The sequence below is a fragment of the Abramis brama genome, assembly GCF_963993115.1.
Source record: "Abramis brama genome assembly, chromosome: 22".
In the NCBI taxonomy this organism is placed as follows: Eukaryota; Metazoa; Chordata; class Actinopteri; order Cypriniformes; family Leuciscidae; genus Abramis; species Abramis brama.
In genome coordinates, this window is record NC_139984.1 from 25,930,542 (window position 1) to 25,945,905 (window position 15,364).

The 15,364-nt window shown below is 35.9% G+C and overlaps 3 protein-coding genes across 4 annotated transcripts in view; all 3 read left to right on the forward strand.

The window, feature by feature from the left end:
• The window catches only part of LOC311073824 (uncharacterized protein), a 45,260-nt gene that overhangs the window by 8,877 nt on the left and 21,019 nt on the right, over positions 1-15,364 (forward strand). For both annotated transcript variants that reach the window (XM_084099836.1, XM_084099835.1), the window contains exon 2: positions 7,849-7,900. The gene's annotated coding sequence lies outside the window, so the exon portion shown is untranslated. The remainder of the gene's footprint in view (positions 1-7,848; positions 7,901-15,364) is intronic.
• hoxc5a (homeobox C5a) lies at positions 235-2,817 on the forward strand. The gene is made up of 2 exons (XM_084099839.1): positions 235-803; positions 1,682-2,817. Exons 1-2 carry the CDS (start codon positions 317-319, stop codon positions 1,894-1,896), a joined length of 702 nt encoding a protein of 233 aa, XP_083955965.1. The 5' UTR covers positions 235-316; the 3' UTR covers positions 1,897-2,817.
• hoxc4a (homeobox C4a) lies at positions 11,438-13,765 on the forward strand. Its single transcript, XM_084099973.1, has 2 exons — positions 11,438-12,212; positions 12,739-13,765. The coding sequence occupies exons 1-2, from the start codon at positions 11,780-11,782 to the stop codon at positions 13,098-13,100; spliced, it is 795 nt and encodes a 264-aa protein (XP_083956099.1). The 5' UTR covers positions 11,438-11,779; the 3' UTR covers positions 13,101-13,765.

A 15,364-nucleotide genomic window follows, 5' to 3' on the forward strand; every position in this document is an offset into this window, starting at 1 on the left:
CTGTCTATCAATAACCTCCTGGGGATCAAGCCAATTTATGACTGGCCCAGGAGCTGCACGTGATTCTATTTAAACATTCCATATTTGGGCATTACACGTCGTATCAAGAAAAAAAAGAAAATGATTTCCTCCTCCTATAAATCCTGCTCTTTTATAGGACAAGCCCAACGTCCTCTAGAAATACAAATAAAGTCCAATAAACAAATAAAACTTCTAAACAACTTATGTATACTTTATTAGCTGATTCAATCTCTGCTGCGATCGGGTGCTTTTTGTGACTCTCTCTCTAAAGTCACTATATTGTTTTGGAAATAGAATGAGCTCATACGTTGGAAAGTCTTTTTCTAAGCAAACGCAAGACGCCTCCTCTTGTAGAATGCACACTTTTGGCAACTATGGTGCTCACTCTGAGTTTCACGAGTCCAATTACGCGTACGAAGGACTTGATATCGGCGGATCCTTCAGTTCTCAAATCCCCTCCAACTCTTTGAAACGGGAGGCGATAAACACAAGCGACCGTGCAAGGACCAGTGCAGCAGTTCAGCGAACACAGTCCTGTTCAGCTCTGGGCTCTCGTAGCTTTGTAAGCACTCACGGGTACAACCCCCTCAGTCACGGACTGTTGAGCCAAAAAGCCGAGGGGAATATGGAAGTTATGGAGAAGCCCAGCGGCAAGAGCCGCACAGACGATATCAAAATGGAGACTACTTCAGCGATAAAGCAACAAACTAACTCGACTCAGCGTCAGAACCAGTCGCAGCCGCAGATATATCCGTGGATGACAAAGCTACACATGAGCCACGGTAAAGTTACGTTTAAAGTTTGTTTTGGAAGAGAGAGGGAAACTGCACGCATCTCATCCTCGTCATTGCATCTCCTTCCTACGTTTTGTCGCTCCATATTTTTCCTCTTGAGTTTTATAGGCCAAACGCAGGAAATAATAAAACTAGCGGCCGTAAATTTTATGACAAAGGCATCTATTGCTCGTAAACCTGTCCTGTTTCTGTGAAGAGGTGATCTCTGGTCAAATTTATGGAGAAATAATTGGTAAAGAAAAGCAAAAAAAAATAAAAATTATTACATATAAATGTAGGCTACTTATTATTTCTTGCTTTAAGCATGAGTTTACATGTTATTCATGTAAACTGAAATTTCAAGAGAATCTTTGCATACGCATACATTATCTGGCAGTAGACTACTTATGTTTCCGGTTAGTTGCACTCTGCACCACTGGAGTAGCTAATAGAGCAAAGTACAAAAGTATAATGTCAATTTGTATCCTCTAAGCAGTGAGGCATTGTCTTTTTATTTTTATTTATTTATTTAGTGCTTTTTTTACTTTAGCTCTTACAATATTATGGGTCAGGACATGTTAGGAAGCTCGTGGCCTTCATACATTTATGATTATTATGTTTTTTCTTTTTTTATCACGTTTGTGTTATTTCTGTGCATGACACTTTCTAATTTCAGAATAAATAATTATTAGCGACATAACACCTGTCCACTGTTTTCATTTTGGATTTCATAATGTTTGGTGTATCCATATTTAATTTTATGGATTGTGTTTGGTGGCAACTTCATCAGTGATTATGAAAATATTTTTCCTAGTAATATGCATGAGGACGACAGTCGATACAATTTTACATATAGGTAACCCAATATCTTTCTGATGCCACTTCAGAATCTGACGGTAAAAGGTCACGAACCAGTTACACCCGGTACCAGACTCTGGAGTTGGAGAAAGAGTTCCATTTCAACCGATACCTCACACGTCGCAGACGTATCGAGATTGCCAATAACCTCTGCTTGAACGAGCGGCAAATTAAAATTTGGTTCCAGAACCGTCGCATGAAGTGGAAGAAGGACTCAAAGTTGAAAGTGAAAGGAGGACTATAAATAATGTGGTGCACGGCTTCAATTGAAAAAGCCTTAAAGGCAGTGTTAACTTGAAACAACAAATGATTAGATTTTGTTGTTGACAGTAAATGTCTTTCATTTGTCTACAATATCATGTTGTTGTGTAAATATGTCCATTTTTTTCGATATTTATTGATAGTGCTCTCTCCCGGGAGATGCTTATTTGAATAATGTATAAGCTTAAACTTTATTTGAATATGATTTACTAAAACCACTTGTATCAATAACATACATAATACCATGGCCTGCATCCAGTTACGTTGACTACAATGTAAGTGCAAATAATGTGGTGCTTTGCTTGAACATTGATCAATCTCCCCTTTGCATATTGAATTTTGATGGAACTTGTATTTTTATCCATTGTACTTTCTGTCGTAAATACATCAAGTAGGCTATAGTAAACCACACTCCATGATAATAATGCAACAACTGTAGTGTCATTAAACGCTGTCTATCATGTTGTCTGTCAACCAGCAGCCAAATGGTAATTTTATCTCCATTATTATGTCTGTTGAAATACTGTGCGTTCATAACAATTTGCTCTTTAATTGAATATGTTTTTTGGGCAAATTTTACAGTCAGGCACCTTGGTATTTCTTTCTATACACTCTACTCTTGAGTATATAGGCAAGTACTGTAAGGAGTGGCTTATACCTCTCTTACCAAACAAACTACACGACCTACTTTTGTGTGAACCATTACTTCTGTTATTCTTACCATTTGTTTTCGAAGTTTCACTGTTAAGCCACATCGATACTTTTCCAGTCAATAATTAATTATCACAGTAACAAGATTAAATTGGTAAACATATCAGAAAGTTTTGTCAGCTCTGGGTTAAAAGCCGTCTGTGTCCAATAAAACCTTCAATGTGGTATCATTGTAAATAAAATCGATTAAACGTAAAGAATGTCCTATTTGTCTGACAAAACAAAAATAATGAGTCTTTCTTTAGACAAATGCATTTTTTTGCATTCAAGGCCCACTTGATAGCCTACCTTGTGCAGGGTTAAGAGAAGAAAACGTTCTGCGCGAAATAATATGATTTTGGTCATTGATTTTGGTGTATTAATCGAGGACCAAGTGTGCATGTGTATACTTCTAGTGATGAGACATGATTGAATTTTAACGCCCTGGTCACTTATTTACAGTAGCCCTTAAACGGAGGCACATAAAACTTTATGACCCCAATAAACTTTTACAGCACTTCCTCTCACCCATCAGACACTGACAACTGTTTCCTTTTTTAACAAATCGGCGGAAGTTTACACAAACATTTCAAAGTGACGTTTTGGTGTACAAAAACCTTAAAAACAATAAGATAGTTTGCACATTTAATAAAATACTGCGTGCTATTATAATGTACGTTTTTTATGCATTTTAAATATAAAACGAAAGTGTAAAGCATATAATTAAAGACGTTTAAAGTGAAAGGGAAGTGAAACTTGCCATTTAGAAAATGAGACATGATGTTAGCCACCTTATGTGCAGAAATCACATAGTCCAGGCCCATGTCAAACAAAGGACATAGGAGCGTTGACTGTGTGAACAAAATGCTAATTTTCGACTGGCTTGTTACGCAGGTTCTTTAGCTTCACATAGGCTCTAGTTTTTCTTAATTCATGCCTTCTCGGCGCTCTCGATGTATTTGCAATGCTACCGAACATTTTAATCTCCATGTTTCTGAATGCTAACATTATATACACACACTAAGCTGAAAATAAAAACAGTCAGCTATAGTCAATTTATACTGTGTCAAAAGTGCTTTCATTTTAGAATCGTCTCACTCACCTATATTGGAGATTCAATGTAAATTTCCATGCTTCTTTCAATTTCTATACTCGCTATCTTGACCACATTGCGAGTTACGGTGGTTACTATGTTGCTTTTTACACAAACCCCTCTTTTTTTAGCTCTCTTGCCACGTATTTTGAAGTTTTGAGGGTTATTTATGCCAATTGCCCAAAGCAAGACCAGTGAGTGGTGCAGGAAGAGCACGTGGGGTCATTAAAGTGGGTTTTATGGCCTGCAAGACCTGACAAACCCTCAATATATTTACATCATATATAATGTTAACTGTCCGTAATCGCAGCTGTTGGCTAGTCTTATCTCTGAGAGAAAGGCTTAGAGCCTGTTAGTGCGGGTTACTCGCGTCAGGGTCTGTAGAAGTTCGACTCTTCCAAATGGATCCCAGGCGGTTGCAGTAAGTTAATAATCTTGTTTTCCTCTTTTTAATTAAATATGTACTTTCCTCCGCAACACCCACGGGAATTAATCAAGGATGTAATTCAATAGTTCATGGAGAAATTGTGTCAAGTGGTGCGCAAATGTGTCCTCATCTGTTCAGTTTTGATCAATTTCAATGTTTGTGCATTTGTATATTACTGTTAATTTGGCGTTGATATGGAATTATTGTTCTGGCAGCAGCTTGAAATCTAATTCTGTATATCATGACTCGTATGTATTCAAAAACATATTGTATGCATCTTAAAAGCATTGTGCATGTGTGAAAAGCTTTGCCTTGGATCGTAATTAATATTCACTTAAGTATTTGCGTTGTAGCAGCTATATCCAATCACAGAATGTGCGTATATCAAAATACTAGTGAAAAATGCTTAGTTTGTCCCTAGGATGTGTATGTTGTGGTAAAAGTGACGGTGAAGGGCTGAGAAGCTAAGTGATCTTGTATTGGTTTGCAGATGAGAGCGCAGAACATATATCTTTAGATCGGACATAATGTGGGGTCATGTGCAGGGCAGAGAAGATTTGGTGTTGTGTGTTGGGGTCATGTACAGGGCAGTGTGGATGAAGAGTCACATGATTAACTTAACAAAAAACATAACTGAAATGACTCCAAATGCTTCAAAGTCACATAAAAAAGTATACATTTTATTCAAAGCAAATTAAAAAAAATTGACCACTGTTATTTGTCGGTTTTCAACACCGGATATTCAGTGGTCTTTATTTGACAGATGAGGCTCCACTTGACCATTATAATCATGGTATGAAAAGTTTAAGCCATATCTTACTTTATGATGTTGTGCTTGGAAACAGAATAAGTCAGACCCTGTTCATCGACAATGTTCTCTTTAATCTGTGCACAGCGATCTTGGCTGAACAGGAACTCCACCGCCATCGTCATACTGCTCTGTTTTTTATTTAGTGAAGGCCTGTGTTATATTCTGAGAGTTATTTCAAATGAAAAGAACCAATGCCCCAGTTTTGGCAGTTCTGTGCAAAGGTTATACATGTGTCCAAAAACAATTGAGAAGAAAAAACAAGATTAAAGATTGTTGACCTCCTAAACTGTAATTGTGATGATTTTTTATAGTTTAAGGAAAAGAGTTAACTGATAATTTAAAAAATATATATATAACTGTTTTAAAACAACATTTTTCAAATGATATGCCATTACTCTGAGATGTTAATATAAGATATAATGTCAGATTTTGCAAATATTTCACAAAACAGCTTTGTACAGTTTGCTCAGTCACTGCAATTTGTGGTTTGTAGAAAACAAGTGTAAAGACCCATTTCACTGATTGGTTCTGTCTTGTAAGGCTGTGTCTGGTTGCAAATATCACTGAGTTGTAAATTCCATGGCTTGCCAAAGTTCGTTCCTCCAGGCTTACTGTTAAATAAATGTTTTTTTATTTTATTTTGTAAAGAACAGTGGGAGGACAGATTAAGCAGATATCAAAACAGTATAATTTGAAAGAATGTAGCCTACTTGATAGAACTCCAGTTGGTATTCAGTTGGTAAACTGCTGACTTGCTTATACAAGTTCTAAGTGAGTCTTATGTGATAGTCCAATATAAACACTGGCTAATCCATTCCCCGTAATCAATAATTACTGTTGTGAATTATACAAACATGTATGAGTGCTCATTACACAGCACTCGAAATAATAGTTTACTTCAGTCATGCAATTACGCAATCCATTTTTACACAATAAATCAAATATAATAGAAATATAATAAAACAAAAAAATGATATTGCTGTTCATCTCTTTCATTTTCAATGTCCATTCTTTATCCCAGAAATCAGAAAATTCACTCCATCTAGAAACTATAATCAAGTGTTTTTAAATAGTTGTTTTTCACAGCTACTTTTCTCAAATTATGTTGTTTATTTTTGTGTTCATTATTTATGTGCATTATTATTATTGGAAGAACAACAAAGCTGACAATGACATTATTTTATGAATGTACTCCACAGTTTTTATCACATCAAAGCAGAAGCTGATTCCTGTTGGCTCATTTTTGGTTCAGAGCAGGTGCAGGTTTTACTCACTCAAGTTTGAACCATAGAATAAATTGGTCATGTGGTGTGTACTGTGGTACAACCAACATCATATTCGTTATTGAAACACTTTCAGTAAATGTCCACTTATTAAAGAGATTTAATTAACAACAATTGTTGTACCTATTGATGGAAAACACTTAATAAATTCAAATGAATTTGTTGTTGGCATTTATAATTAAGAATAATTTTAACTTCACTATTTTAGTGAGCCCATGTGCATCCTTTAATTTTATCATTAAAGGTCTTTGAATACAGTGTCAAAAACATTAACTGCCAATAGGGGGCAATAGTTTTATATTCCTCTGTTTTCTTCTTTCTGAGTGCAGGGGTTCAACATATTCTTTTGTCATTTACCAGGTTACTAATTGACTGGCCATACAAGGAATATGGCAGAAATTTCCTTCAAAGAGCCAGCAAATGACACAGAGTTGGAAATGATGCCATTGCACGCAGAATAACTTAACAAGGCAATGCTTTAAATGTTGGAATAGCCTCTGTTCACATGTCTCTGATTGTTTCTGTTTGGACAATCATTTTAAAAATCCAAGACAGAACCCTTATTCTCAATGTGGATAAACTCTTCTTCATTCAGTAATGGATGAGATGAATGAATGAAAAAAAAGAAAACAACATAGCAAATGGTATTTAGACTGGTGGATATCTTAATAAACCCATGTCATGATTATGATTTATTAAGAAAATGGATGGTCATGACAACAAGGACTGCATTGCTACAATGAAACAACAGTGTGTAACAGAAAATACTTTGACTTTAATGCAGGTTTAAACACAGTTTAGATTTGTTTGAAATGATACCATAGTGTTTAGATGTTTTCCAGTGTGGAGCATGGATAATTGTAGAACTGTTTATGTTTATCTTTCTGTGTATATGATATCACCATAAATTATTTAATTAAATTACTTTTATATTTTTCCCCCTGCTTCAGTATTAAGGTTAATATTCAGTTTATTTATTTTTTTGCCATTCATCTCACTGACAAACAGTGGTCCAACACTGCATGTGAATTCACAGTATGCACATATTTACATATAGCCTACTGTTAAATTAAACTCTGTGAGGCTTGTAAACCTGAAAGAAGCAAACATATCACTTTTTTTTTTTTTAAACAATCCTGAATTGTCATGTTAACCTGACCAAGTAGGAACTCATTTTAGGTCCTCCATTGTTGCAAAAATAACTACATTCATCAAGGAAATAGTTCTGAAAATAACCTGTGCTAAATACATAGCCTTGTCCTACTTTAAAAGATCATGCCTTTGGACAGTTCAACCTCAATGAGAGACAAAGAGAAGTTGTACTAAAAACATTAAAGCATAATTATCAGTAAATATAATGCATTGAATTTAAATGCAGCTGTCAGATTATTATAAGCTTCATGCATGATTTGATATTTTTAGCTTTTAACTGATTACAGAAACAAAAACGTACAGATATTTATTCAGATATTGATATTAATTTTCAGGATACTGAAAGACTGGCATTATTTCCATCACAGGAATTCAATTGTTTTAAATGTATCAAACCCTTTATATTGTTAAATAGGTTATCCTTACACGCCTGGGAAGATACGTTTTTATTTTTATTTTCTTTCTTTCTTTCTTTTTAGCGCATGAGGGAATAATGAACGTGAAGGCAAGGAGGACGTCGTCGTTGCACTGGTAAGTCTTACCGTTATTTTCTTGTTCCAGTTGCCTATAATATTCTTGTCCCATCTTGTTTCGCTGCGTATAAACACAGAGGGCAGTGTTCCCTGACAATAGTGGCGAACAACTACAACACATGTTCAAGGCAAGGAAGTGTTTTGTGCTAAAGCTGTTTGTTGTGCTAGTGAGCCAATAAGCTCTTTTTATATTTTTTTAAAATGCAGCCTATAGACTATATAAGAAAAAAACTATTTCCTAAAAGATAAATACTCTTTTTATTTGCATAGCATGAACAAGTTGTCCACTGTAATCTAACTGCATCTTTTTATATATATTAAAAAAGTAAAAAATAACTACATAGGGCCTACATTAAAATACAGAATTGTGTAACCCGGCTCACCTCTCTGTTTTAAGCATTTTAAGGATTTTAAAATAATTGTTATAAACGTATAAATAAATATAAAGCATATAAAAAATAATGTGAGAAAACATAAGCTGTACGAAAAAACAACCTCATAAATTGATCCAACCTTTAAAAAATGTTATCAATAATGTAATGGTTACAAATAGCCACAAAAAAAGTAATAATAATAATAATAATAATAATAATAATAATAATAATAATAATAATAATAATAATAATAATATTATTATTATTATTATTATTATTATTATTATTATTATTAATAATATATATATATATATATATATATATATATATATATATATATATATATAAATAAGGGTTGTATATAAAACAAATAAATAAATCTGACGTTAAATATTTAAGAGCGCAAAAGAAAAAAGAAAAAAGAAAAAGAAAAAAAAATAGTAAGGCCTTGTCCTTTTTATATTGTGGAACAGCGTATGCCACTTGAACTCAATTTCATTCGATATTTAAGGCAAGAAATATGAGCCCGAAAATGAAATAAGTCCAAATTACTGCAAAGGGCATAGGCCTACATTAAACATCATATAGGCCTAGGCGTAAAATGTCATTCGTTCAAGCATACAAACAATAGATCCTGGTTATGGACAGCTAAGATATTCTTCCATCCAAAATCCCACCTTTTTTACACAATTTTCTAGTCAACCATTATCTATCTATCTATCTATCTATCTATCTATCTATCTATCTATCTATCTATCTATCTATCTATCTATCTATCTATCTATGTATCTATCTATCTGTCTATCTGGGGGGAATCTCCTACAAATGAATCATCAAGCAAATTCGCCGGCGGTTATAGCTTTTTGGAAGTCTCTACATTATAACTAGTTATTGAGCTGGTGCAGGATCTGGGGCCATTTATGTGCAGAGGGAATTCATCGCTTTTCGCTCATCAATAACTCCTTGGCAGTGAACTATTGGAACGAGTCGAACGCGAGGGGTGAAATGCGGGTCAGGCTGTCTAACTAATATTAAAATGCGTCCGCAACACTGAGCAGTGCCGAGTGGGTGGATGGGGGCGTTTTCAGGCTGGTGGGGGTGGACTAAAAATCCCTATCACATCTGCAGGGTCTCGAAGTAAAATAAAAGGCTTGTGATAAGGAAAAAGCTGTTTCGTGGGGTTTTGTTAGTTAAAGAGTTATGTCCTGTCTGTTTGTTTGGTTTTGTTATATTTAGGGGAGAAAATCTTATTTTTCTCTGGTGGTTTGAAAATTGGATTTGAAAATATGCTCTGCTTCTTTGGCTATATATAGCCTATATGAATTCTAAAAAGTTTTTGTTTCTTTACTTAACTGTTTTTTACTTTTCTTTGCTTAGTTTATATCCTTTTTTATTTCGTATCTGTTGCCGTTTAGATAGCTAAACAGGAGAGAGAAATTCAGGGCACGGTCTTGCAGGTTACCGGGCGGTCATATGGTAATAACGTGCACAATAAACCGCAAGGAACAAAAGAAACTTATTTTTCATCAGTGCTGTCACGTGTCCGCTTTGTGCACAACATGTTTGAGACGGAATATTCAAGTGGGTGCTCCTATGTTTTCGAGATTTAATAGGATTGGATAGTAAAATTATTTCTTGTTTGTCCCTCTCATGCCCACTCAACTCTTTCTTTTATGTTCTATGTTTCATTTACTCAGACTATTGGAGTGTTTAGGGGTGATATGAAAAACATGAAAAGGCAGAACACGTCAAAATACATTTAATCTCAACGAATAAAATAATTATTTTGAAATTAGTTCTGTCGTTTCGTAAATAATTTTCGTTAAATGGAACAATTTGTTTGTTGTGCATGAGAATATGTGATTTAATTGAAAAGGCTAATACATTAAGTTTTATAACAAACAAACAAACAATAAATTAATAGATAGATAGATAGATAGATAGATAGATAGATAGATAGATAGATAGATAGATAGATAGATAGATAGATAGATAGACAGACAGATAGACAGATAGATAGATAGATAGATAGATAGATAGATAACATAGGCATACATACATAAAGCATTTCCAAATCTGTATTAAAAATGTTGTGTGTTGGTCTCACTATCCTAGGCTACTGATGATTAAATGTTATTACTTCGGATGTGTTGCATATTCTCTTTCGAGCAATTGGAAAAATAAATAATTAAAGTAATAAAAAAATAATAATACATTGGTTTCTTTTCTGCGTTTAATTTTTTCAGTAATAACAAATAAATATTACTTTTGTTCCTAGATACCAGTTCTGACCCTAGATATTAATTCTGACCAAACTTTCTAACAAGAAAATGATTTAGCCCTGTTTAAGATGGTAAAGAGGTCATAGCCTAACCTGCCTTATTTTGAATTCTGTTTTAAAACCTCCAATAGAAGAAAGGTCTCTCAGTAGTCGTCTATATGTACCCTGTAGAACCGAATTTGTGTCCAAAACATGAAAATCGCAAATACGTCTCTACAGGAATACATGGGCGACGTAAAAGCCACGAACGCCAAGTTGGGTTTGTATTCGTCTCGGTCTGAGGCACGTGACTTTGCATGAAAGTCTTGTGTGCATACTAGTTACTAACATAAGGAGTTTGAAAAAAATAGTACCCTACTACCACAGGAAGACATGAACATAGCCTACTGAGCCAAAATTGTAGAAACGGAAATATGCTGTATCCAATGTAAACGATTGATTTAAAGCCTTTATATATTATCATAGAATCATAGGCTACATAAACTCTAAACATAGAATTTCTAACGTAGGTTTATCTGGTTCTAATAGGCCTATTAATTCTATAGAATAACGAAGATGCCAGGGATCTTGGAAATTTCCTTTGTACTGGCATAAATGCTCTCAATAGATAGGCTGGTGAAAATATGCTTATACTACTAGATATTTCCCTACACGTTTAGTAATAAAAGGCCGTGGTAAAAAAGCATTGTATAATGTGTAATTATTTGCATTTGATCCGTTACCTAAGTTTAAATGCAATTAGGCCTACTTATTTTTATTTTTTATTTTACAACTAATAGCTTATAATTATTAATATTATTTAAATAAAGTAATTAGTGAACTCTTATAGGTAACGGCACATGCACAAGTTAACTGAGAAACATCCCTATGTGCTATGGCATGATCCGAGAAGATTTGGCCATTGTGTATGCGTGTGTGTGTGTGAGAGAGAGAGAGAGAGAGAGAGAGAGAGAGAGAGAGAGAGAAAGGGGGGAGAGAGAGAGAGAGAGAGAAAGATAGAGAGAGGGATAGAGAGACTGAGAGACTTCGCGGACAATGGCGGAAAATTGAAGGTATATTTGCAAAAGCTGTGGTTCCTTATCCGGGGACTACATCGCCCCATGCCATTGGGCCATCGCATCACGTGGTAAAAGTAACTTTACAGGGTTGCTCGCTAGTAGGAGGGCTTTATGGAGCAGAAAAACGACAAAGCTAGAAAAATTATTTTCCACTCCAGAAATTAATGATCATGAGCTCGTATTTGATGGACTCTAACTACATCGATCCGAAATTTCCTCCTTGCGAGGAATATTCGCAAAATAGCTACATTCCCGAACATAGCCCTGAATATTACAGCCGTGCAAGGGAGAGTGGCTACCAGCATCACCACCAGGAGTTATACCCTCCGCGGGCAAGCTACCAGGAACGTCAGTTTAACTGTCCAAGCATCCCTGAGCCTGATACTCAAAGAGGACATGGACTTCCTCACGCGGGGCACCTGCTCGGAAAAGGGCAACCTGCCTCATGTGAGCCCCCACCGTTACCCCTGTCTCCTGCCACCCCTCCGGCTGCATCCTCCGCCTGCAATCAAGCCACCCCGGAGCATCCCAACAGCTCAGCCTCTGCCAAACAACCCGTTGTGTACCCATGGATGAAGAAAATTCACGTCAGCACCGGTAGGCAACTTGAGTGTATTTCTCTTAAGCACTATAAAGCTCGCCCCTCATCCTAACTCTCTCTCTCCGTCTGCCTCACTCCTTTTTACACTCATCCCCTGGCCAGCCTCTGCTACGATAGGATAGAAGCCTTTGAAATGGCACAATTGAGGCGGATTTACGACTAGGCATTGGTAATTACACCCACCATAAATTTTATAGCCGAGGTATACTCTGGGCAGTCGTATCACCATGTGGCTTCTCTTGTTATGAGTGTGCGAGAGAGTGAGGGAGATCTGGGACCAGAGGAAAAACTAAGCTTTATAATGTTGCATTAATAATTCAGTGCTGAGTCCAATGTGATTTTAGCCTTATTATAGAAAGCTAACTTTAAGATGTTTTATCCATCCCACCCTCATTTCCTCTGTCGCCACCATTTCTCAATGAAAGACACGCTTGTTTACCCTATCCTTCCCTCGCTGCTTCTTTTCTTTTCTACTCTTTTTCTATTCTATTCTTTCTTTCCCTTTGCTTCTCCTCTTTCCAGTGAACCCTAATTACAATGGAGCGGAACCCAAGCGGTCTAGAACTGCTTACACTCGCCAGCAAGTCTTAGAATTGGAGAAGGAATTCCACTATAATCGGTACTTAACACGGCGAAGACGTATCGAGATTGCTCATTCCTTGGTCCTCTCGGAGAGGCAAATCAAAATTTGGTTTCAGAACCGCAGGATGAAGTGGAAAAAAGACCATAGGCTGCCAAACACCAAAGTCAGATCCTCGTCCTCCACGGGCATTTCCTCCGGGTCCAACACAAGCTCCGCGGCGGCAGCTTCCACCACTAACACCATATCAGCCTCCGAGGACCTCTCCGGACCCGAGCGTGCCGAGGATATTACAAGGTTATAAGAGAACTATTTCGAGGAGAGGAGAGAAGGGAAGATCAAATGACTGATTATTTATAAAATATAATATATTTTGTTTTCGTAGGTATCTTGTGCGTAAAGGGGGTTCCTTTAAGTCCACAGTTATATAAAATGCATGTTATATAGCATGGATTATTGCGAATACCTATGGATTATTTTTTACGAGAAACAGGGTTTAATTTATCTAAAAACTGAATCAATATGATGTTTGTTTGTTTTTCTTATTTTCTTTTCTTTCTTTTTAAGAGAAATGTTTTGGGCGAAGCAGGTTATGGACATTTTCTTCAAATGTTATTTGTGGGCCTTTCTTTTGCCCAGCTGCCAAGGTGAAGTGCACAACGAATCTATTTATTTCTCACTTGAGAGAGCTGGTACGTTTTTTTGTACTGTAAATGAAAAACACTATCGTGGGTATCGATAGAAAAAAATATCTTAAACGTCTTTGTTTTCTTTTAAAGTAAATCATGCTGTGGGTTATCTGTCGTATGGAAAGGTTAAGATTTTAAATTATCATTTAGTTTTGTTGTGATGGCGTTGTGTTTAGGCTATTTACAGCAGATTGTTGTGAGATGCAATAAAACCAGTTTAGTGTATTTGTGCTAATTATATTGGTCAATAAAACGTAAGTGTCTATTAGTTTTACCTAGACTTGCGTGGCTGACTTTTATTAATATGCAATGTAGATTAAATTTCCGCGCATAAATAGCGAAAAGTTTTATTTATATTTTTTTTAACAGGGGATGCAAACTTTCATGCAAGTCAAATGTAGGCCCAAAGGGAAAATCGTGTTTTCAGTGCATTTAAAAATACACCATGGTGTCGAATGGGTTTCCAGCATTCTTTATTGCAGGGAATTAATTAGCCATTTTATTTCTGCCATACCTTCTCTAAAATCTACAATGCTATCTCTCATATTTGAGGGGTGAGGGTTGTGTAGAGGTTAGTTTGGGTTCTGTACACATCACTTTCTCACCTCTTCGATTAACGAGGCACATAACTCGGGCCTTTTCAGAAGGGACCTTATCGCTCCTCATTCCAGAAGATTCATTACTGTTTTCAACATGGCTGAAAATGTCTCTGAAAATCAATTCCAGTATTCAAAAATGTCCAGCACTGCTTATGTTTCTTTCCGCTATATTAATTTCAAGCGTTTTCAAGCTGACAAGCAAATTCAACCAATTCGTTTTATTTTAGGTAAACTAACAGTAAAAAAATTGGATGATATTCAGAACGTGAAAATAGTTCGAAAATGTTATGGTCTATATTTTTTTATGTTAGTTTAGCTGAGTTTAAATCAAATCTAATTTGCATTCGTTATTATTTAAAATAAATGCTAATTAATTTTGATATATTCAGATGCAATAGAGAATGAAACGAATCAGCTTTACTAAACACATTGCAAAAATACGTGTTATGGGATAAATGTGTAAAAAGGCAAATGTAAAGAGACAAAGGCTGTGAAATCAGTTATGTCCATATTATTATTTTATTTTTTTAAATGTTCTGTTTTTGAAAGTTCTGTTTCAAGCCACTCCTCTTTGTGTGCCATATTGTTATTTTTAAAAAGTGGCGCTAGATCCTGTTCGAAGCAACGTCATCGCACAGAGGACCAAAATCTGCACGCTGTGGCCTTGCCATTTACAATGCGGCATAGAACGCTCCCGCGTGCAAATTGGTTTTAATTCTATTATGACGTTTTTGTATTTTTTCAAATGCACAAGAATATATTAAATTTTAAACATTAAACACTTAGCGTGTCTATTGAAATAAACTCTCAAAAATAACGTACAGAAAATAAGGAATGTGTTTGATTAATTGTAAATCGGCATGACTTGAATGAAGATTACACAACGGCTCGCTAAGTGGGGGGCTGAGAAGCACAAAGGAGTGAGCCCTTTTAGACCATCAATCAAGTCCGGCAGCAATAGTCAATTGTACTTCTAATGTATTAAGTTGTACAGGCACTAAATAGTGCACAATAGCGTCACTGCAAAATATGTTTCAGCGGATAGTTTGTCCAAACCTAAATGGGAAAAAGGCACTGGCCATCGTCTCAGCCTGGCCGTGACTTTGGAAGTCACTTGAAAAGAGTAGGTGCAGAACTGCATTCAGAGACCATTAGCCTATGAGAGAAATGAATGTGCACGCCTAAATTGTAGCATCCCGGCAGCCTCTTTCGAGATGCTGTCGCCTCCATGTCGCGAGGCTGAAAAGATACTTTATTGAAGTTTTTGGCAACTAAGAAAA

Coding starts and splice junctions, on each gene's coding strand:
- hoxc5a (XM_084099839.1), top strand. CDS start 317: ATGAGCTCATACGTTGGAAAGTCTTTTTCTAAGCAAACGCAAGACGCC. Junction 804..1,681: donor AAAGCTACACATGAGCCACG/GTAAAGTTACGT, acceptor ATGCCACTTCAG/AATCTGACGGTAAAAGGTCA.
- hoxc4a (XM_084099973.1), top strand. CDS start 11,780: ATGATCATGAGCTCGTATTTGATGGACTCTAACTACATCGATCCGAAA. Junction 12,213..12,738: donor GAAAATTCACGTCAGCACCG/GTAGGCAACTTG, acceptor TCCTCTTTCCAG/TGAACCCTAATTACAATGGA.